This window comes from Sturnus vulgaris, chromosome 10, assembly GCF_052056855.1.
Source record: "Sturnus vulgaris isolate bStuVul1 chromosome 10, bStuVul1.hap1, whole genome shotgun sequence".
Taxonomy (NCBI): Eukaryota; Metazoa; Chordata; class Aves; order Passeriformes; family Sturnidae; genus Sturnus; species Sturnus vulgaris.
Window position 1 is genome coordinate 15,165,816 of NC_142252.1, and position 25,114 is coordinate 15,190,929.

At 41.5% G+C, this 25,114-nt stretch overlaps 1 protein-coding gene across 5 annotated transcripts in view; it reads right to left on the minus strand.

Annotated features, from left to right (window-relative positions):
• Nucleotides 1-25,114, minus strand: part of LPP (LIM domain containing preferred translocation partner in lipoma) — a 331,939-nt gene that overhangs the window by 38,902 nt on the left and 267,923 nt on the right. For all 5 annotated transcript variants that reach the window (XM_088170915.1, XM_088170914.1, XM_088170913.1 and 2 more), the window contains one exon: nt 18,587-18,756. In XM_088170915.1, coding sequence (XP_088027041.1) covers nt 18,587-18,756 — 170 coding nt within the window. The remainder of the gene's footprint in view (nt 1-18,586; nt 18,757-25,114) is intronic.

Consider the following 25,114-nt stretch of genomic DNA (forward strand, 5'->3'; position numbering starts at 1 on the left):
TGACCCAATTCCCCCGGTGGCTTTTACAGTGGGCCGATCCTACCCCAGGCAGCTGAGCTGTTCCAGAATTACTGAGCATAACTGTCTTCTGAATCAGTCCTCCAGGGCTGCATTTTCCAAAGACAGGTGGAATAAACAATGCACATTTCTCCATGCTCCCTGCTGAGGGAGGTCAGAGATCATTTACTTCCCGTTCCTCATGACTTGTGAGGAGTCTGGAGCCTTACACATGAGCCAAGTGGGGCCAGCTCCATCCAGCAGTTGTGTGCATACTTCAGCAACTGCTGATTCACAGAGTAGGGCTGCTACATGAATTCCTCTCCTGACAGATGCAGAAGATGAAGACCTGTTGTGTGTATCCTTATTTCCAGCCCATTTGCATCAACAGTATACATACAAGACAAATAGACCTGTCTGCTCTTACGGACAGATATGAAAAGCTGATATTTTCCTATCTTAGTGGAAAAATTTAAAAAAGAAAAAAAAAGCAACAACTACAAAAAAAGAAAATCAGAGGTTGAAAAATTTTCAATAGCCTTTTTTAAGTTGTAACCCAATCCAACCTATATTGGACTGAAATCTGTCCTGCATGTATAGAAACAAGGTGACACTGACCCTGGGCTGTATTCACAGGAGAGTTTAATTCACAGCCAGTAAGTAAAAACAGTGCTGTTTAAATCTCCAGAAAGGCCCCTGACTTCCCCTCCTAAATTAAAAATTTGCATAGGAAATGCCTAATCCTGCCATACTTTTGAGCATCAGCTTTTCACTAGTGGGAAGAAGAAAAAAAAAAAAAAAAAAGAAAAGAAAAAAAAAAGAGAAATCTGTTCTTGGGGTTTCCTTTCAAAGCTTTCAGATTTTAGACTTCAAAACATGATATAAGATTTTCATTTTGGGGGATAACTGGGGTGCAAACAGAAGTTCTCAATCATCTTCAGCTGAAATCCATTTCTTGGGCAACTTTCTCCCTAAGTCACTAGAGAGGCAGGGATGGGTTACAGCTCTCACAGGGCTCTTATCCCATCAGGTGATATACCACAGCTCAAGTATCTTCAGTCCTTATCAGGCTGGGATTGTTTTTTTATCCTTTCTATAACCTCCAGCTAGGAGCATAATACTATGCATTAGATAGGCTGGACAAGTCTACATCTTGCTTAGCTTGGAGTTCAGAGGGAGAAAATTTATTGAAATCAAGTATTTGGGATTTATCCAGATATTTCCACAGCCAGAATCCAGCACCTTGGGGCCAACCTTATAATATTCTCTCCCTTTTCCTAAAATTGAGGTTTAAAGGCACTCATGAAGCTCTGTCACTGCATTAGCCTGTTCCAGTGAGATTTACCCACTCTGCCACAGAGATCCTAATTGTCACCCACCGGACACTTGATACAACACTTCTGTTATTTTTAATTAACCGCATAAAAAAAAAAAAAATTACCAGCTTAGTGCTCAGTGAGTCTGACTGGAATCCATGTCCCCTCAGTAACAGTGAGGGCTAGTCTAAGTGGAGGAAAATGCATCAGCCTGCTAAGTGATGGTGAGGCACAAAGTCTCTGACCGTACCAGGAAGTTCTGGAAGACAAAGAGAGCTCCTTCTCCAGCTAGAGCACCAGGGCTTATTTTGCAATTAGGCAAGAGAAGATAAAGGGACAAGTAAATTTCCTGCTGTGATAAGGTATTTGCAATGCAGTCCCTATAACTGCATCTCATTCCTAGCAGTACCAGTCTACACAGCACTGGGTTATTATGTAGTGTCTTGGACTGCTAGGAGGTAATAAGCATTCACTGAAAATGGACTGCTATTAGCCACTGGCAAAAGCTGATTATAATAGTGCCAGCACTGGAATATGTTTTCCACCCATTTACAAGAGGAGTAAAATAACGAGAGGGAAAAAAAAAATCACATTTGCCAGTGTTTGGAGCGTAGTGTGCTCTACATACAATTATCGAGAGAATGACAGGAAATTGACCCATTTACTCAGAAAAGTTCCTATCGTGTTCTGCACTATTTCATTTCATGCCCATTTGAGAACAAGTCATTTCTCTTCAGGGCAGAAGATAAATTGTCAGCTCGTACACACATCTCTTTCCATTGCCAGGCACAAAAATATCACAAAGAAACATTTTCCTGCCCTCTGCTTAATTTTCTTCTTCTTCATCTTCTCTAATAAATGGTGCTAACTATAAAAGTCAACAGACTGTAAATAAACTCAATTCTATTCCTACCTTACCTTATGATTGATTTTTGGACATAATATATTCCACCCACAAGGTCTCTTGTCTGATTCAACTGCTTTTCTCAGCACCAAAGAAGAATCAGATAACCTCGGTGGAATAGCTTTATGTAAAAACAGAAACATTTGGCAACTACAATTTTCCTAATGGCACATTGCAATACAGGCTGTAGAGCACATCACAGAGTCCAGCTCTGTGTCAGTGTGGGGAGAGTCGTGGGTATTTAGGCAGAGGGGCTGCCAGCAGGGCCATTTCAGAAACAGCAGCAGGAAAAGGTGCTTGGGTTATGTATGTACACCTTGGACAGGGTGTGGGGATGCCCCACACAGCTTCCCAGCTCTGCCTTTGGACTTACCCTGCCTATTTGTGCCAACTACTTCTCCTCTCACTCTGAATGTGCTTGATAGAAGGCAAAAGAACAACTGGATCACCATCGTGGCCAGGAAATTCACACAAAAATTGCTGTCTTTGGGACCTAGGGACCTGAAGACAGGAAGGTCCAGGGGGAGAGGCAGCATGTGCATGTAAGAAGAAAAAAGGACATCATGGAAATGTCTCTATCTACATCCTGAGCTGAGGTTTGTAGAGAACTGAGCTTGCTGTCCTGCTCCATTCAAGTGGCAGTGCTCAGCTCTGATGAGTATCAAGGACATCAATCAGCAGAGAATTCCATGGCATCCCTGATGGAAGTGCCAGCAGTCTGGGTTTGCAAGAACACAGGTGTCTCTTGTGCTGTACAGCTGGAGAACTGCTAATGTAAGGATGAGCCTTGGGCACAGAGGAGCCAGCATGGCAGTAATTCTGTACTGCCCAGCTCCTGTCAGATCCATCCAACATCATTCCACTCCACAGCTGGTTTCTTTGTTCCCTCACACCAGTTTCTTGAGGTTTAAATTAGAGCAGCTCCACAAACCCTAAGTTCAACAACTTTTCCTGCAGCTGGCACGTGGGCCAGCATACCCCAGCTTGTCCTCCAGCCCTTGCTCTGCAAGGTGCAGCTTCTTTTACATGTCCATAGTGCACACAGTGCTGAACAACACACTGTTCATTTGCTCTGGAACTTTGTGTTCAATCTGACCACTCAACACTGTTCTTTCACCTGAATAGTAGCTTCCCTGTGCTCTTCCATCCTGAAGCATCATTTCTAGGAGTGAAAATTACCAATGATTTGGAGCAGAAAATGAGATGGAGAAGGGAGCTCAGAGCCAGAACCAGCCTCAGTAGTTGCAGCACTCCGTTCCTATACTGAGCACAGCAAAACTTCTATTTTGCACAGAAACCAGCCATGGAAAATGTTATTCTGGCTTTGACTATGATGGAGATATGGTATGGAAATAGCCAGAATATCAGCTCGGGAAGTGCAAAGGAAAGAAGAGCCTTCCTTCACCAACAAGCAAAACATTCAAGGTTCTGCTAATTCACATCTGGACTACTTCCCCTCTCTCCCCCAAACCTGTTCCCCAGGTAGTAAAAGGGATTTGCAGAAAAACAAAAGGAGGAATTTCCAGATCGAGAATCATAGTCAAAACTAAATTGCTTGGATCTGGTCTTTATCCCAGGGAAAAGCTGTTTGCTCCTGCTTAGTACAGAGCCCAGCTGCCTCTGAAACCCAGAGTCTGCACATGCCTACAGGGAATATGAAAAAGAGGGAGAGAGAAATAAGACAGCTCCCTACCTCACAGTGAGAGGGTTTTGTTCCTCTCTGGCCAACAGTATGGACATCTAGACATGTGCAAGAGAACAGCAGAGATCGTTACCTGCTGGGGAATAGGATTCCTATTCCTATCTCTGTGAGGAGAGTTAGATTCACTCAACTCCCTAGGAAAAACAGTGGGAGCATTGAGACACTTTTACCTTCCTGTCTTCATCAGCTGAGGAAAGAATTTCCTGTGGCTAATTACACATTCTAGCACCAAGATAGTGATTGTCCTCTAACTGCAAACATCTGCCTCCAGCCTGGGGGAGAGCCCAGCTCTGACCACAGCTCCTTAGGCACTGGCACCGAGCAGCTGCAGGACAGGATGGTGGTCCCTCACCTCCTGCCCCATGGAGCACACACAGTCATGGGAACACGACCATTTCTGGAATGAGATCCAGCGCTGGAGGTGCCAGATCCTGACTGTGTGCAGCCTCCTGCTATGTGCCAACCCCATCCAGACCTCTGTGCAGCTGCCCACCCTGTCTGATCAAAGCCCACAGAGGCCTTTGGGTCTGTTACCAGGAGCTGAACTCTTCCTTCAAGGTCAGGTTCAAAGCCCACCAATCCACATACCTGTGGCAATTTTCCCCCCGATTGGATATAGCTCCAGTTTTCAATCAGGTAATAGCTTGCTGCTTATCCACAGACCAGGCTCTCTGGGCTCACTCTTGGTCCCTCAGAAGATAACCAAATTCTTCCTACCATTGAGAAAAAGGAGACAGGGCTCTTCAAATGTCCTGCTCCCTCATCTTGCTTCCTATTCCTTTGTTCATAAATGTTGAAGTATGAGGTTCATATTAATGCCATAGCCCTGAAATTCTGTTGATTGCCACCCAAGGGTGAGACCAGGGATGTGACCCACCCACCATCTGTGCAGGAGGAAACTCCCTTGCACAGTTGGAGGAAATTTGCCTGCAACTCCCCACCTCTCTTCATACATAAATTCTCACCTTCTCTCAAGATGAAAAAGAAAACAACAAAAAACAGAAGGAAGAAAGAAAACAAGTATCTTCCTCTGCCAATACATACATGTGTACACATGCACAAAGACTTAGAAAAAATTGAAGAATCTGTAGATGGAGGGGTTAGTATCAGATTTTAAAATTATTAAACATTATGTACAAAGAAAACATAATGAGCTCCTAAGGGATGTAGAAAAAATTACCCATGAATGAGAGAAAATGGATAACCACTCCTGGGTTTGCCACTGGTGAATTATTTAATAATCACTCCCCAGCAGATGGAATATATTTATCTACCCCATTGGAGCGCATTTTGCAATTTATTTACACTGCTTTAAAATATGATTATTTATTTAAAAAATAAACAAGGTAACCACATGGGAAAAGGGAAGGAAAAAAGTTTAGAAGGGGGGGAAAGTATGTTTGGAGCTTTTCAGTTAATTTTAGGGAATTTCCACTACAATTAACTTAAACCTTCCTTACTTCAAAAAACAGAAATTGAAAATTCTTTTAATCAAGCCAGTCTAGGTTCTTAACACTTTGTGAGATGGGGTCTATGTCTCATATCTTTCATTAGCCACATTGTCTTGGGCACCACAAATTGGATTCAGCTCCTATTAATTTTAAAGAAAACATTTAAATTGGGATCACTGTGAGCACACCCATAACTTAGATTAATTTGTTTTATGGGATCCAGTCCCTTATCTAAGTTAGAGTGACTCTGACCCATGGCTCAAACAGCACTCAGCCTTGCCATTTAATTAGCTACTTATTCTAAAATGCAAAGGGTGCCATTTAGCAAAGTTTGAAAATGCAAAAGGTACTCTTTAGTACCATGTAAGTGCATAAGTGTACTGCCTGCTCCCAAAATTAAAGCAGCAGTTGTGAGTAAAAGGCTCTGCCCACTCAACAGCAAAGTTGAGTACTGATAACTGAAGACTGATTTTGACAAACCTGAAGGAAGGAAGGTCCCATGAGAGGAAGGAATATCTTTCCCGAGCAAATGCCAAATCATTTCAGATTGAATTCAGGCTTCCAGATTCTTCCTGTCCAAGTCTGTGTGTATGTACAGGTATACATTAGCCATGGAGGGCTGCACAGAAACTCTATTACCCAGGTGGGCACAGATGTTTTAAGGAGCTGGAAGTCATCTGGGAGAGGGGAGGTCAAGAGAAATCCCACAGTGTAACACAAACTTTCATACTTTGCCCGAAGAAAACAAAAAAATCCCAACCCCAAGCCCTAAATCACTGTTCCGTCACCAAAGAAAAAGGTAGTTGCTGTTGGTGAAACCTCTTCACAAGTTTTTCAACAATCCATTCTGTTTTTCTTTAAAACCAGCGAAGTTTATTTCTGTATCTCAAATGTGGAGAGTTCCATGGTGAAACCATCCACGGTTATTGGAGACTTAACACTTTCTAAAGTGACTGAAGAATTAGATGACTTACTACTAAACGTTTAAGTCTCATTATGAAGAGTGAATTACCAAACCAAAAGCAGCCAAATCCTCAGTCATTTATGTGCTTTTGAATAAGAACATCTGCAACTAAGATGAATCAAGAATAGCTATTTGTTTAAGGTTTCACCTTAAAAAACATAGAAATTGGATAGACTACAATCAGCAGCAAACCTGGATGTCAGTGTTTTACCAGCTAGCTAGTTCAGCAAAAGGGCTGCTCTATAAATAGTCTAGTATAGTGAATGCTATACATCCTTGAAGTAAAAATTGACTACTAGAATACTCTGACTTAGTTCAGGTTGAGGAGAGCAAATTAACATGTCCTCCTTACTAGGAAAAGGCTCAAATATAAGCAAACCCTCTCTTGAAGTGGGAGTGCTGTGCTTTCAGCAAAAAATCCAAACTGACCTCTACAATCTCAACATCCTGGAAGAGTAAAAGCAAGTTCACTGTATGTTATTTCTGGAAAGAGAAAGATCAGATTTCAAATATTACTTCCACCACAAAAATCTAACACATGAAGACAGATAGTACAGATGTGCATGTTTCTGGTACAATGTGGACAATACAGATGAAGGAGAAAAGTCCTCCCTAAGTCCTCCTGAGAAGGAAAGATGGAAAAGTCAAACACCTTGTGTGGAGTTATGCACTCGTTTATTTAAAAGACAGAAAGGATTAAATACATCTGCATAAAATAAAGTGTTTAAACAACAATAAAAAAAAAGATTTAGTGCCATTAATAAAGAACTCCCTTAAACCAGCATGTCACCATTAAAGTAATTAATAGGGCATGCAAGACATTTCAGTGGAAAGTGAGCAGTGCTCACATTAGAGCCTTTTAAGTTTTCACATGACCTCAAGACAGACTACGGCATTCCTGTGCAAAAGTACCCTCTAAAACAGAGATGGGGGCATTCAAGTCTATAAAAGAGTGATTTTAAAATTTAAATGATATGGTTTAAGTCTAAAATGCAAAGGTTAAGGGAATATTAGAAGGGCAATAATTCTATCTGATTAAACTTTTATCCAAAGTGACAATAAAATGTTCAAAATGAATTAAGGACTTTATTAACAGATGCAGAGGCTCTATAAAAAGAGTTTGAAATCTAAGTACCAGAGAAGAGAGGTTTAATTTTTTTTTGTCTGGATGGAGGTGATATTACTATAAAACTTTAATCTTATTGCCGTGCCACAGTGAAAGTAAAACTGTCAGAGGTAATAGAACAAATCAGGACTGCTTTCTCTCCCTGCTCTGTTGCAAGAGCCTCTTTCCAGAATATAAGAATATGCACGTTCTATGTATTGCATTGATCCTATAGGTGACAGACATATGTGGACAGGTTACAGGCTGATGATTCACATGGGCTCCTGCTGGTTGCAACAGTCCCAAGGTGGTAAGTACAGGTAAATTACATGGACCACTTCAAATGAGTACTGAGCAAAAATTGGTGCTGTGTCACCAGGGACTCTTCAGAACATTTCAGCCTGTCCAAAATAGAATTTACTATTTCAGGACAGTTTTAGACATTTTACTTGTTTATTAGTACTTGTATGTAGTAAGAGGATAACACTGATTTCCAAGCCCTTGAACAAAGGCAGTTTGCTGCTATAGAATGATCAAGTTTAAGCCAGCCATACAGGACAATGTGTGGCTGTGGAACAGGATAAAAAAAACAAGACTTTTTCTGAAAATTATTGCTAAATGCTAGATATGATTCACAGCACAGCTCAGCTCCATCAGGGCATTTAGCAGCCATGATTTTGGTCATCACTAATTTTTCCTTCTGTTTTGCTGCTGCTAAATTCTGGCAACGTGGTTGCCTTGGTGATGGTGCAGTTCCTGTGAACATGCATTGGAAGACATCCTGAAAAGTGGTTTGGCTTTTCTGGGAACTCTTGAGCCTTTTGCATGTTGGCAGGAATGCTGTTATGACCACCTGTGCCTGTACCACCACCCTCCAACCCACCAGTGTCAGCACTGGGCACAGCCTGGCCCCTAGCTTGCCTCTGTCACACCCTCCATGCGAGACCCAGGGCTCGACCTCTCTCTGTCCCCACAGAGCCCCATCATGCTACAGCTGTCCCCATTCCCCACTGAGGAGCCCAAAAGGCACCTTTAGGGATTCCCATATCCTCCTTTGGCCCCGCTGCATCCACTAGAAAAGCACAGCTCCTCAGAGGAGCAACCAACTGCAAATTGCCGAGGAGACGAGGATGTCAAACAAATATTTTTCTTTTCACAACAGAACATAAATATTTGGCAGCACATTTAATTTAAAGAGTCTAGAAGTTACTCAAAGAGAGTGGCGAACGTTGCTATGATGTTCGTTTGCTTCCTAAAATATGACCAGTCACAGATGGCTTGCTGTAGGAAATATTAAATAAATTTTTTAAAGTGTTGTCTGGTTTGAACACAGATTGCATTTACACAGATACCTTTGTTGGTGGAATGCCAAGATGGTGTATTGGTTCAAACACGACCTTAAAAAAAAGCTACTTTGTCAGGAGCTAATGGAATATTCATACTTAAAATCTCAATCCCTGATAACATCTGAGAATTAATTTACATTTCAACACTGTTATTTTTTCCCCTCTTGCTTTATTTCCCTTCACAAACAAGGGAAAATATCAGGGTTTGGTCAGCAGCAAATTTAGGTTTTGGGCACAATAACCATTAGTTTTTACATCTTCAAAGTGGTTTGAAAAAACACCTACATAAAGAATGTTAAGTGACAGAAGAATCTGGAAGGCCACTCAGTTTAAAAAAATCGAACAGCAAGGATGTAAATACAATGAGCTGCAGCATTAAACATATTAGTAGATTGACTTCATCAAGAAAAATAAAAATCAAAACAATACAAAGACTTTTTTCAATGATCAGCATCTGCAGGAGCACATTTCTACAAAGACTATTGAATCTGTGCTTTATAACCTCAGAGCAAAGAGGTCACAAGGATTCTTGGTTTTTTTATTTCCATAAAGCTCCATTTTTAACAAGAACAAAAGTCCTTGGAGCATGGGTATGCAACATAAGAACTGCCACCAATTTCCAACAGCCTGCACTTCCTGCATTGCCTCAGAGAGCTGCATGGTAAGTCTGCATGGTAAGGCAATTAGAGCATCAGGTTGGTAAGGAAAACCTACATGGTGCTTCTGTGTCAAATGTTTGTCAGGATACAGCAGCCAGGGAAAAGCAGGGACAATGCTGAGTGGATCTCATCACTGATTTTCAGCAACCCAGATGTCCTGTGAGTTCCATGCTCACTGATGTGTGTGGTGCCATCCCTGCCTAACCCCCAGAGAGGCCTCACAGAGATGGCACACACTGCAGGACTGAAGGTCTCAGTGACCACATCAACCTTTCTGCTCCTGTGAAGGCTGCTACCTGCCAGTGCACAATTATCTCTTGTCCCCAGCAAATGCCACAGAATCAGAGTTGAGCTATAATCTGGTTTTCCTTCTGCCCAAAATACCCCAGTGGATGATTTCTCTCTTCTGTCAATATTGTACTTGGCCCACAGCTTTGTAATTAATGCAGATGAGATGAAACAATAGTCTCACAATTTGCTTCGTCCCTATGTGAGTACCAAACACTCTCCGTACTCTTAAAATCAAAAACCATTTTCTCCTGTCACCATTCCCATTTGTTGTACTTTCCCTACACAGGCATGATTTTGTTTATTTCTAACCAGTAATCTCCCAAGCCCACTGGGGTTTCTGTGTGCATGATGGCAAGTTAAACAGTTTCCCCCACTGCAAACAAACATCACAAGCACATAGATCATGTCCTGGAGTGAAGAGCAGAGACAGACACTAGAGGGAGGATCGACTCACAGACTGAGCTTTTGCCAGAGCAAATTCCTTGGAGTGTGGCTTCACCAAGGAGACGGCTCAAGTGGCATGCTGCAAGAGCCTGCTGGGCTCCCTGGCACTCAGGCTTGCAAATCACTGTCTGGACTGGATGAGGAGGGCATCTGGAATTGAGAGCAAGACAAGATTTTGCTCTCTTCAAGGCTGCTGAAGGAACCATACCTGCTAAATCCAAACACCCATTCCAGGATAGATTCAGCTCTGTTACTCACAGGTACTGCAGTATGCTTTGCCAGCAGCTCTGCACAGGGGCAGTGGTAAAAATAACCAATACTTAAGGGTTTGTTTACTTCAGTGAGTTCCAATTTTTTATGTCTGAACACTGCATTAGAAAGGACAGAACTCTGTATTACATGGATCTGATGGAAACACACACCTAAATTACAGGCCCAATTTCAAATAAATCACAGCTTTTCCAGAATAACTGTCTTCCACAGTTTGAATGGACAAATAACTATGTAGGGTTACAAGCAAGCAGTAGGACTACATGGAAAGGAACACTGTCATGGTACCTTCCATCCTCCTGGGTTTTCCAAGAGCCCTCACTCAGCTTTCAGATGTTCATTCATATCCATGTCCAGTCTCTAAACAGCAGTGATTGGAAGAGGGGAAGAAAAGAAAGGTAGCTCCTTCACCTCAAGATCTTGGCACACTGAACTGCAAATAGGTAGGAAGTTGGGGCATGGAAAACCTGCGCTGTCCCGTGCAGGATGTATCTGTGATCCTGGACAGTTATTCAAGCTCAGAATTGGAACAAGTAAGGCTAGAAAACAGCCCTAGGTCTGCCCATGCCTAGACCTTAACTATCCCTAAGAGATGTTTGTCCCACCTGCCCTTGAAGGCTTCCAGCAATGGAGATCCATGATCTAAACAAACTGCATTTAGACTTCTCAGCATCAGATCTTCATCTGCACTATGGAGACAATGTTGTTGCCTTTTCCACAGACTTGCTGTTTACCAAGAAGTTTTTTGGAGGCAGAGACTTTCATTCACTGACACACCACACTGAGAGTTTATTACAGTGGTATCTCCAGAAGCTGCTCGGGCAGCAAAGGGTGAAAGCAGTGAGTAGTTCACTGAGGAGGTGGTGAAGAACAGCTGAAAAGAGATGGACACTGTAAATACTGGATGTAACTTGCCAATACCCATCTACACTTGACAGCAAATGAGGAAGATACTACAAAGATGTTATTCTTTCCTTATAAGCCATTTCTGCTAACTTGCAAAGGCAACAAGCTTTGGGATACGTTCCATAGGGAAAGCTCAACAAACAGCTAAAATCCATTGCTAAATGTCTTTGCCATCCCCTCTACTGTAGCATGATCCATAAGTGGATCTATAGCCAGGAGCCATAAAATCCCATTAGTTCTCCTGCAAAAAGGAAGACTATTTTCTTCCAAAGAATATACAGTTGGTCAGTGGAATTCATCTTGTGAGGCAAGAAATTCACTGAATGGCAGCAGCTGGTCCTTCACAGTATTGTTTTTCAGTCACTAAGAACTCTTCATTTCCCATGGTATAGTTTTTCTAGATTATACATGTCAAATCAATGCTTAGTTCATGTAATCAAAATATGAAAAATGCCTCTAATTATAAAAGCACAAGGCAGAGACAAGACTACAATTCAAGTTGTTATGGCTGCCAACACACACAGAAGGAAAGATCTGGATTCTAGCAAGCCATCACAAAAATCTCAAGCAAGCCCAGGTGTGGAGGAGGAGTCGTCACTTATATGGACACATTTTAAAACAGGGGCCATGAAAAGGAATGAAAAGTGATCCATACCTAACATAACTTTGCACCACCAAGACATCAGTGGATAGTTAATCAGCACTTCATGCCCAATCTTCCAACACAGATGTATCTATTAAAATTCTGTCCAGCACTATGATATTTTTCCAAAAATATCCCCCTCATGACACTGTTCTCATTGGTAGCATCAAGTTCCTTTACTTCTACAATCCATAGCTGGTCTTCCTCTAAAGCAACACTCAGCTTTCTGGAAAGTCAATTACACCAAGGTACACTGGTTTCAGAATCCATCACCAAGGTGAGCCCAGTGCAATTCTTGGCAGGATTCGCTCTCATGTCTTCCAACAACGCTATGAATTTTCTTTCTTACAGGCTTGGTTTGCAGCCTTCTTGTCCTGTCCTTGTTGGACAGCAAGATGCATTGGCCCTGTCTTCTTTAATATGAGCCTCTGGGTCTCTACAGAGGAGTCCCTGTAAAGCATTACCTCATCATCTCATGGTACACTTTCTCCCCTTTCTTTATAATTCCAGTTTAGAAAGGAGGTTATTGACCTCTGCTGACTCCCCCACTCACCCACCCCTGCAAAGGAATATTTTCCCTTGCCTCGTGACAAAACAAGAGGCATGACCCATCCCCTATAACAGCTGGTAGGCCACTGAAAAAACAGATGCAGTCTTCCAGAGGGTCAGCTAAGTTCAGCTGTCCCAGTTCTGACAGAAGCTGCTTCATCGACATATTCTCTAACACATTTTTATACCTCTTAGACCTGGAGTCCTGGAAGCTCCAGGTGCAGCTTATGCAATAGCATCCCATCCTCCTCTATCTATGCCCTGATTGCACAAGAACATTTACCACTCAAAGTAGTAGAGTTGAGCTTATGGCCACCATTCCTTCTCCATCTTCTGTCTCTATTTTTTATATCAGCTGTTGCTGGGTGCTATCAATAGAAAGGGCTGTTACACTCTTAAAGGATTTACTAATTTTTCACTTTTAGAAATGACCAGTTTACTAGATGTAGCAGAGTTCCCTTGCCATTATGTTTTTCCCAAGGAATTACCAACTGGGTTCAGACTAGCAAAATTATCAACACTAATAATCAGTAGATATAAAACACGCCGGTGAGTGAGCCAAAACTCTGGACCTGTTTTGTAGCTGCTACGCCCATGAACCACTTCTGTTGAGGGTAAGAAATACTCAGGGCTGAGCCTGCTGCTGCCTGGCACAGCCCAGCTCCATCTCTGTGCCACAGGAGCTGAGCCTTAATGCTTTTCGATCCACGGGTCACAGGTTCAGCTCCCTGCTGCTGATGACTCACACAGGAGCTCCGAACTAAAACTAGCAACACCAGCTTTTTTCTAGGAGAGGATTGAAAAGCAGCATTGATCTCAATGAAATATTTCGAGGGCAGAAAAATTCCACCACGCAAAGAGTGCGTGACTTCTCTTTAGTTTATTTTATATTTTTGTTCCAGTTGTCATTTTGAATTCAAACTCTTTGGAAAGCAGGCATAATAGTCTTAATGATCCCATTGAGCAGTTTAAATTCAAATTGTGGAGCACTTGCAATACCATGCTGGCAGCACTTTCCATAAATTACTCTCAAATTCAATACGTTGCTTGACAAAAACAAGAATAAAGGGCTTTTTACTTTAAAAAGAAGAAAACTTGTATCATAAAAAAAAAATCTTTAAATTATAGTTTCTCTTTTCTGGTCCAATTTAAATTGTTACATAGTTGCTAAATTAGTGCTGTAATCCCTGCTTACAAATTGCAGAATTATTTTTAAAAATAGATGTAGTTTTACTGCAGGGAACAACCTTACACTTTAAACTCTATGTGCTTCAGGAAGCTGCTCTTGCACAGCTTTCAACCAGCCACACTCACGTGCACACAGGGTGAGGTTTACAATACCAGTCACACTGAAGCCAATAGCAGTCTCACTAGAGATTTCAATGAGCACAAACTGAGTTAACACTGACATTTTTGAATGATTAGCAAATTTAAGCTTTCCCAGGTTGCTCCATGGCACCAGTGGCTTTTGTACCATTTCTTAAAACATCAGCATTTCTTTTTTATTCTGTTCTGAACTATCTTCTCCTACTGACCTATAGCCACTGATAGGTGAAGAAGTTAGAAACTCTAAGAGAAAAAAAACCCTCTAAGATATACTTTTTTCTGCTCACAAAACAAGTAATGATGGGGAATATTATCCCAAGTTCAAAGCTGGGGAACAGCAAATAACTGGGGCAAGACTTCCATGTATAATTCTTCTTCCTTCAAGCACTTCCACAGCTTTAGTTCTATGGAAATATGAACTTCACCTGCAAAAAATCCTTGTAAATGATCTTTGGGGATGAGTTTAAGATATTACCCCCAATATCTTGCAGTGCTAAGCAGAAATAGGAAACCTCGATCCCTGGGTCTCCACAGGGCTCTGCAGAGCATACCCACCATCTCTCCTGCTCTAGCTTGACAGAAATTAGTTTCTTTCTTCTCTTTCAATCATTCATCATTTCTAGCCCACCACTTCTCTGAAGTCTTTCATGTGACCCTGGTTATTTCTGCTTTCTTGTACCCCTCCCAGTCCCACTGTGGTCCTCTGCTCAGTGGGTCACATTGACTTGGACACAACAGAAGAAACCCTGAGAGGCCAGGAGCATCAGCAAGATATTTCTGCTTTCTGCACTAACTGCAGGAGCTCAGCCCCTCCCAGCCCTCTCCTCAGAGTGCACATCTCCAGCTGCCGACAGCCAGACTGCCAGGAGAGGGGAGAAAGAATGGAGGAAAATTTCCACATCCTGAATAAAGTTATCTGGACATCAAAGAACGCCCCATTCACAAAACGGCAGCATCACTCTTGCCAGACTGGTGTGTCTGGTTAACCTTGTGTTCAGTCCTTATGATAACACATTATTTGGACAGCAGACAGCTGGCACTGCTCAACATCTTGCTCTTCAGTCTTTTATAACAGTTCCACTGATACTACGCTTAGCCTTTTCCCTGCTCTGAGTTCAGTGTTAAAATCTCTTCAACTACTTAGAGGAAGCAAACCAAATGTTCTTTTGTCAGTAATTTGCCCTGTAAGGGAGGGGGGGAATATACTGATAACATACTGCAGACATGGTGTTCATCACGTGCACAGCAGTGCACTGGTTACACTGGAAACCCTATCATGGTATTTCACATGTTAACCTGACTGTCATAATGACTGGGAAACATCTGTCTCCTATTAACACTTTAGTTTTTACAGTTGCTTTTAGTTCAGCAGAAGTGTCTTAATGGAGAAGACTGGTACTCTTTTAGAAATAACATCAATAATGAAAGAATCCTTGGATGCAGAGCAAAACCAGCAAACACACTGGCAACAGAACTTGCTGCACTCAGAAAATGTAACAGGAAATGATAGTGATGGGCTTATGGGTGGGAGGATTTTTGTGTGAAAGAAATTAACTCTGGTACTCAAATTCCCATTAAGGAAAATATTCCTTTTTAAACAGGTGATTGATTTCCTTAGATGTTAATTCAGACTTTTGGGGAATTTCATCTTAATTGGATCACTGATAAATAAAACCAGAAACAAAAACAACAAAGAAAACCCCTTCTGCAGGCTATTTAGGCTTGGTACTGACTAACCAGTAATTAAATACAGCTCTTCACAGTAATCTTAATTATGGCTTCACTACACCACAGCTAAGAAGAGTCACACAACAAACTGAGAAGATTAGCCAATTCTAATTGTTGAAAAATATTTATTTTTGTTTTTGTGCATAGTTTTTGTGTGCATAAGGCCACAAGTCACACCAGTGAATTATTAAAAAATAATCAAAGGCTTCAAGAATTTATATATCACAACTAGGCAAGGGTTATTAGGCAAGTACTAGTTTATTTTCTTTATATAAATGAAGCCTCTATGGCTTGCATAAGAGGTCAAGAGTTTTCGACTTCGGAAAACAGGGATGTATGCTAGAAATCAGTGTGAATTAGGTAGCCCAGAAACAAGTTTCACTGAATTTCTCACACTTACACCAGCTGAGAACTCTGTTTTCTCTGCTGGCCACTGCCATGAATTAGCTGTGCAGTCTTGGGCCAGTCACATCTGCTGCACCTTCCATGGGAATTCAGGGCCAGAGGAATATGAATAAAGGTACTTCAGTCCCATTGACTTTCTATACATCTAGAATTCCTAGTATCCAAGCTATTTTCTGATTCAGGGACTTTGGGAAACAAAAAATACCCCACCCACCTTCAAAAACCAAACACCAAAAAACCTCACAAACCGAAAAGAAACAGAAAAAAAAACCCAAACCAAAACAAAAATAATCAGAGGCCACAATTCAGCAGAATGTGGTTAGACAGGCTAGATTTTAAGCAGGTCATTAACTCTCAGAGTTCAGGATAACTGCATCACACATCTAAAGGCATCTAAAGACAAAAGCAGTCAGACTGTGCCTCATCAATTTAAGGGTCTCATTCATCTGCAAGAACAACTTGCAAGCCTAGCTCAAAGCCTCAGTGTACTTAGGCATTCATTATCCTACTGAAGCCAATGCAGGCTTCATTCCACTGAAAAATCAATGAGACATATGCTCTAGGACACAAATTCCTCAGGCCTGAAGCCAATGGCATGGCAGAAGCCTAGATCCCTTGTAGATCTGGCTTTCAACACAGCAGAGTCCTGAGCTTTCAGAAAGCCACTGAGACATCACTTGTTTCTTCCACATTTAATAGTTTAATATGTGCTTGGGTTTTTGGTTTTCTTTTTCTTTACTGCATCAGACTGCCAGATTCCTGCTTCCCATTTTCCACTGACAGTACCAGCTGTCCAGCTACATATATGTAGCCCCATCAGCATTGCCATCCTTTCCCCTGCATGTGCAGCAGCAGATGGATTCAGATGTGTTTTGGGTTAATGCCATAACCACGTTTTTGTGGACTGCATGGATAAACATTTAAAGGCCCCTTCTGGTTATATAAAAGGAAGCTATTAAACGTTTACTCTTTCCTCTGTACTCAGAGCTGCAAAGCTGTATCACAGAACATACAAACGCAGATGCAACCAAGCAATTATCGTTCCTTTATCCCTTAAATAGATAGAAGATAAATTTGAAAGAAAATGAGGAACAGAATCCTTCTCCCTTTCTTTTTTTATCCTTTTATCTCCCAATGTAGGAAGTTTACTGAACCATTGCCAACAATTCACTCAGGCTAATGAAGTGTATAAGTAATGGGATTAAATAATCTTAAACCATTACTACAGTGGCTAATGCAGATGTTTTCCCAAACTAAAGCAGATGAGTGGTGTAGAATGCGTGCTTGATTTAAAAAAGAAGAAAAGAAAGTATCAATCTGCAAGCAGATGAAGTCAATTCCAGCCTGAAGTCAATGAAATGTTTAATTCCAGTTACATAAAGTTGCTCCAATTATATTATGAATGCACCTTCCTAAAGTCTTCAGTGCTTTGCACGTGGTTAAACTTGCCACAAAATGAAACTTAAATTTTTTATGGCGCAATCGTTCTAGTACAAAAAAAATAGAAATTATTTAAAAGGTACATATTCCACCAAAAGACCATTTACTTTTTAAAAGCAAATTAACAAGGCCCATCTATCACTGCCATTGTAAATAAGACACAATCCTCCCTTTTTATATTCAATATTTCAGTAACAATCTCACTGTGAAGGCTCTGTAGAAATAGAGAGAACAATGAGATACTGGTGGCATTTTCAGAAATATTATAGTATTATCACTGTAATTATCACTGAAATGACAGAAATGTAATGAAAAACACCAATTTTTACTTTTAGAAGTGTGAATCAAATTCTAGAAGGGTCTCAGGTCCAGTGTTTGTAAGAACTCCAAACTGGGAAGATCTGCCAGTGTTTTAAGAATGCTCCAGTGCTTTTCTTACTCTAAGTTACAAGGATAATCCTTATATACTGGATGCTAAGGTCAGACCAAGGTAAAGCCTCAGGCACATTATGAGATGTTTCTTTAATTTGCACCTGTGCAACTGGTTCCAGTTACTTGTTATGGGAACCTCTTAAAATGTGCAGCTCCTCAGAAAAACTGTTAATTGCTTGAAGACCTTGTTGGAGGCATGAAATGAAATTGTAGGGTAATGCAAGCTTCAAAAGATATCTAATCCAAACACCCTTAGTTCAGTAGAAAGTCTTCCATCAAGAAAGGCAAAAGTCTTGATTTTAGTTTTAGTGCTTTCTTGCATCCCACATCCTTAACCTTAGTGGGCAGCACAGTCTGTAACCATTTTGGTATCAGGTTTCTCAACACAGAAAACGGAGAACCACACTACTGCTAAAAAATGACTGCATAGTCTACTCCTTACAGAGATGAAACAATCACAAAACCCAGCTCTTTCTCCTGCTGCGTCCACTTCATTTCAGAGGCAGGTTAGGCCAGGAAATGTAATTCACCCAGTAAGCTGAAAAGACCAGAGTTCTTCTGACGACTATAAAAAAAAACTTGTTGCTCATGGTACTACCACAGGGTTGTAAGATTTTCACTGTAAGGCAACTCCACAGCAATGAAAGAAATAAATGTTTCCCGTGTCTTTGCATCAAAATCAGGGCACAAAGAGGAATGGGTACTCACAATGTAGCAGGGTTCACAGTAGGCTTTCTTCTCCACGGCATAGAAAGGCTGTCCCCTCAGCTTGTTGTTGCACATTATGCAGGTGAAACACTCCACGTGGAAGACTTGGTCCATGGCTGTGCAACCGGTGCCTTCTCCAACAACATTCTCCCCGCAGCGGGCACAGCGTCCTGTCACCAGAGGGAAAGGACAGCAGTCAGAGAAAGCCCCTTGTCCCATCTGCAGAGCAGACCCCTCCACTCACTCGTGGCTGCAGAGCGGGTGAGGGGGACACAGCAGCTCAGGCCATAGAAAAACAATTTGTGCCACTGCTGGCAAAGATCCAGTGCCACTGGAAGGCACTCTGGTACTGGTCCATATGAAAAGATCTAGAAAGGATTGAAACTGGCTCCCACGACAGCACTCATGACAGTTGTGCTGCTGCAAGCCAGCAATCATTGTAAGGATCTTGAGCTCCAGATACAAATCACACATCTATCATTTAACCCAGCTATGTAGTCATCCTCAGCTCCTCAGTTAGATGGGATAAACCTGTGCCTTAAGCCTGGATTCCACATGAAAGGATTTTGTTGTAGGAGGCCTCATAAAGCTATCTGGTGGGAGGACAATTTAAAGAGAAGTTTTTTCTTGTACAGCTTAAACCAGTTCTCTCAATGGAGCCAATTACTTTTTTTTTTCTGTTCAAAGATTAATACAGATTAAGATATTCTGTCTATTTAAAGCGCAGAAACTATTCCTAAAGAAGCTGATGTGTAGATACTTTATTCTTACCATCCTTCAAGAAAGGTGTATCAGAAACTGCTGGTAAAGACTCTAAGTAGAGACAAGCCTTAAGAGCTCTGTCTGTTTCTGAAAAAGGCCCTTAATGTCAGATACAAATGCATAACAAAAAGCCTGCAGATACACACATACAAAAGGCTTTCTGCCTTGCTCAGATTGTTGTTAAAGATGTTATGTGGCAGACAGATTTAAAGTGAAGACAAGATTTCCTTAATTCATGGGAAAAACATTTCTCTAGGGAACACTGTGGTGCAGAGATGATGGAAGAGGTGGGTAGAAGGCACACCTTTACCATTTTTCTCTGCCATTTGAGTTCTAGAAAATGGAGATAGCCCATGAAGTTCTGATGTCCTTACACAACAAATGACATTGAAAATGGAAGGCATTAAGGACAAGGTCAGCCACACTACACAAGAGAACCCCAATAAAGGCAATAGAGCAACTACGATCTGGGGCACTGTCCCACTCAAAATTATCTCTCCAGCTGAAGAATAACTGTGGTGACCCCAGCCTTGGGGCCCTGCACTTCTTGAAGGCTTCATGGGTGGAGTGGTGTGGTCAGTGAGGGTGGGAAGGGAAGCAAGAACCGAGGTACAAGCAGGAAAGCAGACTGAGTTCAATATACAATTATTCATAAAAGCATATAGAAATAATATGTACCTGATAATAATTACATAATCCAGTAATGATACAATGCTCTCTCTTACCTGTTTATTGGTCTTTTCATGCAAAAACTGCACAACTTTCTACTAGGACCTAGACCTGTCATTTCAAGAGCAGGACTGCTGCCCTTCACTGTGCATTGTCAATGTCCCCATACTCATGACTTCTTTTCTGCCTGTCCCATGCTCCAACAAGCTACATTCAGGGAACAAAGCATGCAAGCTACTTTTGGATCCCTCAAGATATGGCAAGATGATATATATATACACATTTGAGATATATTAGGAAAGCTTGGAAAAGAACCCAGATCATTACAATTTGCTACAATGGCATAACTGTAGTTGGCTTTAAACAGGACAGACAGTTCCTGACTCAAACAGCTCCCAGCTTGAGCAATGTGGAGGGAGAACTCACCAGATGAATCCAGACAAGTCTGGAAATCCCCAAAATGGAATTCATAATGCAGTTCTGAAACTTAACTTTCCTTAGCATTTGTTATTAAGATTGTCACTGTTGTGCTTTAATCACTCCACGGTAACACCACTTCTAGAGAAGACTCTTTTTTTATGAGCAGAAAAGGAATTCAGGTTTCCCAGCATGGTGGTGAGGCTACAGAGCATAGGGGAAGAATGGAAAAAACCATGAGGGCTAGGAAGAAAAAAACCCAAAGCCACTGGAGAGAACCACAGGAGTGAGTACTGCATTGAGAAGAGGCAAAAGAGACCTCCTGTGTACCACAGGAGAGTCCTGCTCAGCCCTGCGTGTGGACAGCACTGAGCTGCTCCAGGGCCTTCTCCAAACATCTCGTGTAGCTGGGCTGTAATACGAAGAGACGTCTGGGGAGCAGTTAATATCTCTATATATAAAACATGAAATTGAAAGCCATTAGTGTATTACTTTACACAGTGTTTTTCCAGAGGGAATATTCCGCTGAAGAATTTATTTTCCCTAGTGTGCCATTCTGTGATCATCCGGTATTATTTTTATGAGGCATTTGGACATGGAATAATGTAGTGTCTATGCAAACACTTCTCAGCTTTCTTTGTTAACATCTGAGCAGAACATGTGGGAATCTTTTCTACCCCTCCTTCTCTTCTCACATTCATAATTTACCCAGCTCTTGTGTGCTTCAGCATTTATCTTCCTCTTTGACCAAGGTATCTCTACATTTGTTGAAGAAGCTGTCTACATGGAGACCATGCTTCTGGCTGTACTTGTGCCAGGAGACCTGGGTCTGTTTCCTGACTCAAATACATAGTCCTGTAATCTTGACAAAGTCACCCAGTGCCTTTGTACCTCTGTTCCCTTTTTGAGCAAAGGGCATAAAGACATCTTCTCTGCTTCCTAGAGGTGCCCTGTGCCTACATTCCCCCACAGCTCTGAGGTATTCCCCAACTACACTGCTGGTGGTGAGATACAAACCAAAGAGTAGCACAACACAAGTCTTGGCCAACTTCTCCCCTTTAAGTTTGTTTCCTGAGGCTTTCCTTCCTCTTGTTGGGTTTTTCCACAGATCATTCCCACTGAGGCAGCAACAGACTTAACCTGTCTACATTTATGAGAAGTCCAGTTTCTGCTGTTAAGTACACAGACAGAAATACTCCTACAAACCCTCACACAGGAAAGCTTAAAGAATGATTCATTTGTTATAAGTTTATATGCAAATTATAACACTGTGGCCTTGAGTAAATCATGTTTTCATGAGACATGGCCACTGCAGTGAGAATCAAAACACAAGCTCTGTGCCTAGCAACTCTCCCAGCTGACTCACTCACTCAAAAGGTAAAAGCAAATAAGCCAAAATATTCAGATCTGGGAGCTTACAGTTGGGTAGCTGGATCCACTTAAAGGCACCTGGGCAAGTACACAACCGATCTGGTTTGCAGGGACATGATCACTGGAGACTGCACCTTCTGCAGACCTTGGTGCAACCTGGGAACTCACCAGACTTCTGCAAAAACCTGTCTCTTCTCCCAACTCCTGCAACTCGTTCAAATGTAGTTTAAAATGCCTATTAGTTTCAAGCGTTGGTGAGGGAGGAACAAGCAGAAAGGCACATGCACACAAGCAGTGAGATTGCACAATCCTCATTTCCTTAGAAAACCAGAAAAACCCCACTAAAAACAATGTATCTATCATTATGTCTGATAAAAACAAAACAAAGGTCTGCTTTTCCTGTGTGCCAGTTACCAACGGTGAAGGTATTTGTGGTTGGGCTCACCACAATTAAGTGCCCACACATGTTCCCTATTTTAATATTTTCACACTGGCTCAAATAACCCAGTCTCTTGTGTGCAGAATACCCATGAGTGAACACAGAACAAGTTGCACTGCTTATTGGGAAAGAAGTAGCAAAGGCAAAGTTTGCAAGACTCAAGAACAAACAGATTGCACAAAAAAGATTACACAAATAATCTAAGAGAAAAATAGCAGGCAGCGTATTACAGTAGAAACACAGCACAACGTGACCCATTTGCTTTCCACAAACAGCATTTAAAAGGCAGCTTAAAGACAAAGAACAAAATTAGCACTAAAATGCATGAAGATGAGAAACTATGTCATTTCAACATTCTTCTTTTGCCCCTTCAGCCCTTTTTAGATGCTTTTTCAAGATCATTTCAGCAAAACTAGAAGGCGATATGTTGGCAGCAAGCCTGGGAGACCAGAGTCTTCTATTTTTGCATGAAAGAGGTTCATAACCTTGGCCATGCTGTGACCTTCCTTCAGCCCAGCCTGGCTGCCACATGGTAGTCTTATCTTGGGGGGATTTACAGAAGTGCCCACAGAGGCTTTCCTGCTGAAAATGCCATCATTAGTGAGTGGATCACACAGAAACACTTCAGCAGCTGAAAAGATACATCAACTACTATACTATTCTGTTCTGAAACCTCCTCACTCACTGTCTTCTGTTGTGTAAAAAATCTGAAATATTGTGAATCTGAAGGAAGACGGGGAAGGGAGAAGAGGAGCTCATATTGCACATGATGCCACGTTCTAACTTCTTGTTAACTCATTGCTGTCATTACATGCTTTTTTGCCTATACCACCACAGATCATAGAACAGACCTATTCTGCTGGGTATCAGAAAAACACAGAATTCAAAGAAGGGCCCAACCGCAGGAGTTTATAGCCTAATACAAGCAATAACAACCAGGTAGTGATAGGAAATAAAAGGAAACAATCAGACAAAACCAGTCAGCAAGGGAAGCTGTGGTCTCAACACTCTAAATGCTTTGCTGTTGACAAGGAGACTGTAGACAGCACAGCAAAGGAAAAGGTTAAGTTAGAATTTGAAAGAAGACCCAGAGGGAATTTAAAGGAAGTTTAATGAAACACTTCTGAAGAAAGGACAAAGACAACACAAAAGACGATGTAAGTGCTTGAAGGTTGAACATAGATGCCTTCAGATGGGAAGGATGAGTTGATATGTCACTAGAGAATACTAGAGGAAGAAGGGTGGGAATAGGTCATTACAGGTCATGCAGGTAAAGACATGAAGCTTCTGCTTGATAGGAGGCAGAAAAGAAACCAGAGGAGAGATGTTTAGGAGTTGGATTTGATGATCTTTGTGAGCCTCCTCCAACTCAGGATATTCTATGACTCTATGACTAAGAGGCAGAAATGGTCTGGCTTAAGTTAAAAGCCAGAGAGTTATTTCTGCAGCTAGTTGATCATGACTAGAGAGAAACTGCATTTTTTGAAAAGGATGTTGCAGAGATTCAAGGTCACTGGAGCTTGGGTGCAGGTTTTAACTGTGAAGATGAATAGTAAAGGCCATAATCTGAGCTGTTACTCAGCAAGATTCTTAAGATTTGGCGAGAAACTGGGCCCAATCTGAAGATGAGGAATTAGGCACAGGGTGTCCAACCTTATCTGGGACATACATCACTTTTAAACATCAGATTAGGAACATGAGCAAATGGGACAAACATCCATCACTGAAGATGGATGATGGAATAGGTACATGTCATACTAATGTTTACGGCAGTAATATTCTGATAGCAATCACACTGGAGCCGAAGATAAAGGCAATGTAACTCCACACAGGTGGCTTGAGATGCTCCTCTTTGCACATCCAGGGACTTCAGTAGCCTTCATTATAGGCTACAGCATTATTTTTCTGTCATACCTACTTAGACATTAAGCCATTGGCATCACCACTGTGATGTACAGTGCCTAACACAGACAATTCAGGCAGTAACTACAGATGCCAAGAGCAGAGAAAGCAGAGAGAAAATGTACAAACCTTTCCATAAAAGGCTTAAATTCATGAATTCAAAGCATGCGTTCTTTGTAGAAAAGAGATAGGGGATAATTTTCTGATAAAAGCATCAAAGTAGGGAGGTTCTGCATTTGCTGAAATGTGGGGAAAAAAATGCTGGTATCTCAAAAAACTCTGCATGATGGAAAACACTGTTTCCCACCTAACTGTATTGTGGGAATACACCACAAGGTCATATCCTCGGTGCCTATCAATTACACAATTTCCCTTGATCAGCTAAGTGTATTCCCTGGCTCTCACTGCAGCCCTGATACACAATGCAAGAAAGAACTAAAACGATACAGAACATTGCCTTTTCAAAACAGTACCAAGAACACTTTTAAAATATATAAATACATTGAACAAAATATCTCACTAAAAGTTCCCCTAGCAGCCTCAAAACAACCAGTATTTCCGCTGTGTTATTTTTCTAATCATCTCTGTTTAGAGTTCGCCAGCGAATGCATTTTAGAGATTCATGACACATTCTGCTTTTGGATGGCTTTGAATCAGCTGGCAGTAAATGTGGAAAAATCATTATTCCTAATGAAGAAATATTGATGACAAAACAGCATTTCGAGGACAACGTTGACTATAAGTCAACAATGTAACAAGACTTTCCCCTCTCTCCCTCCTCTTTCCTAGTGACTTTTATCCAAGGATTTTCAAGCATTTCCCAAGAATGTGGAATTCCTCAGGACACCTATGTCAGACAGGCACAATCACTCCATTTTAAGGGGATACAGGAGGAGAAATTGATTATTAGGATAACAGTGTAACAGCAAACCTTAACTTAGTACACCCTAATCAAGTAAAGTCCCAGT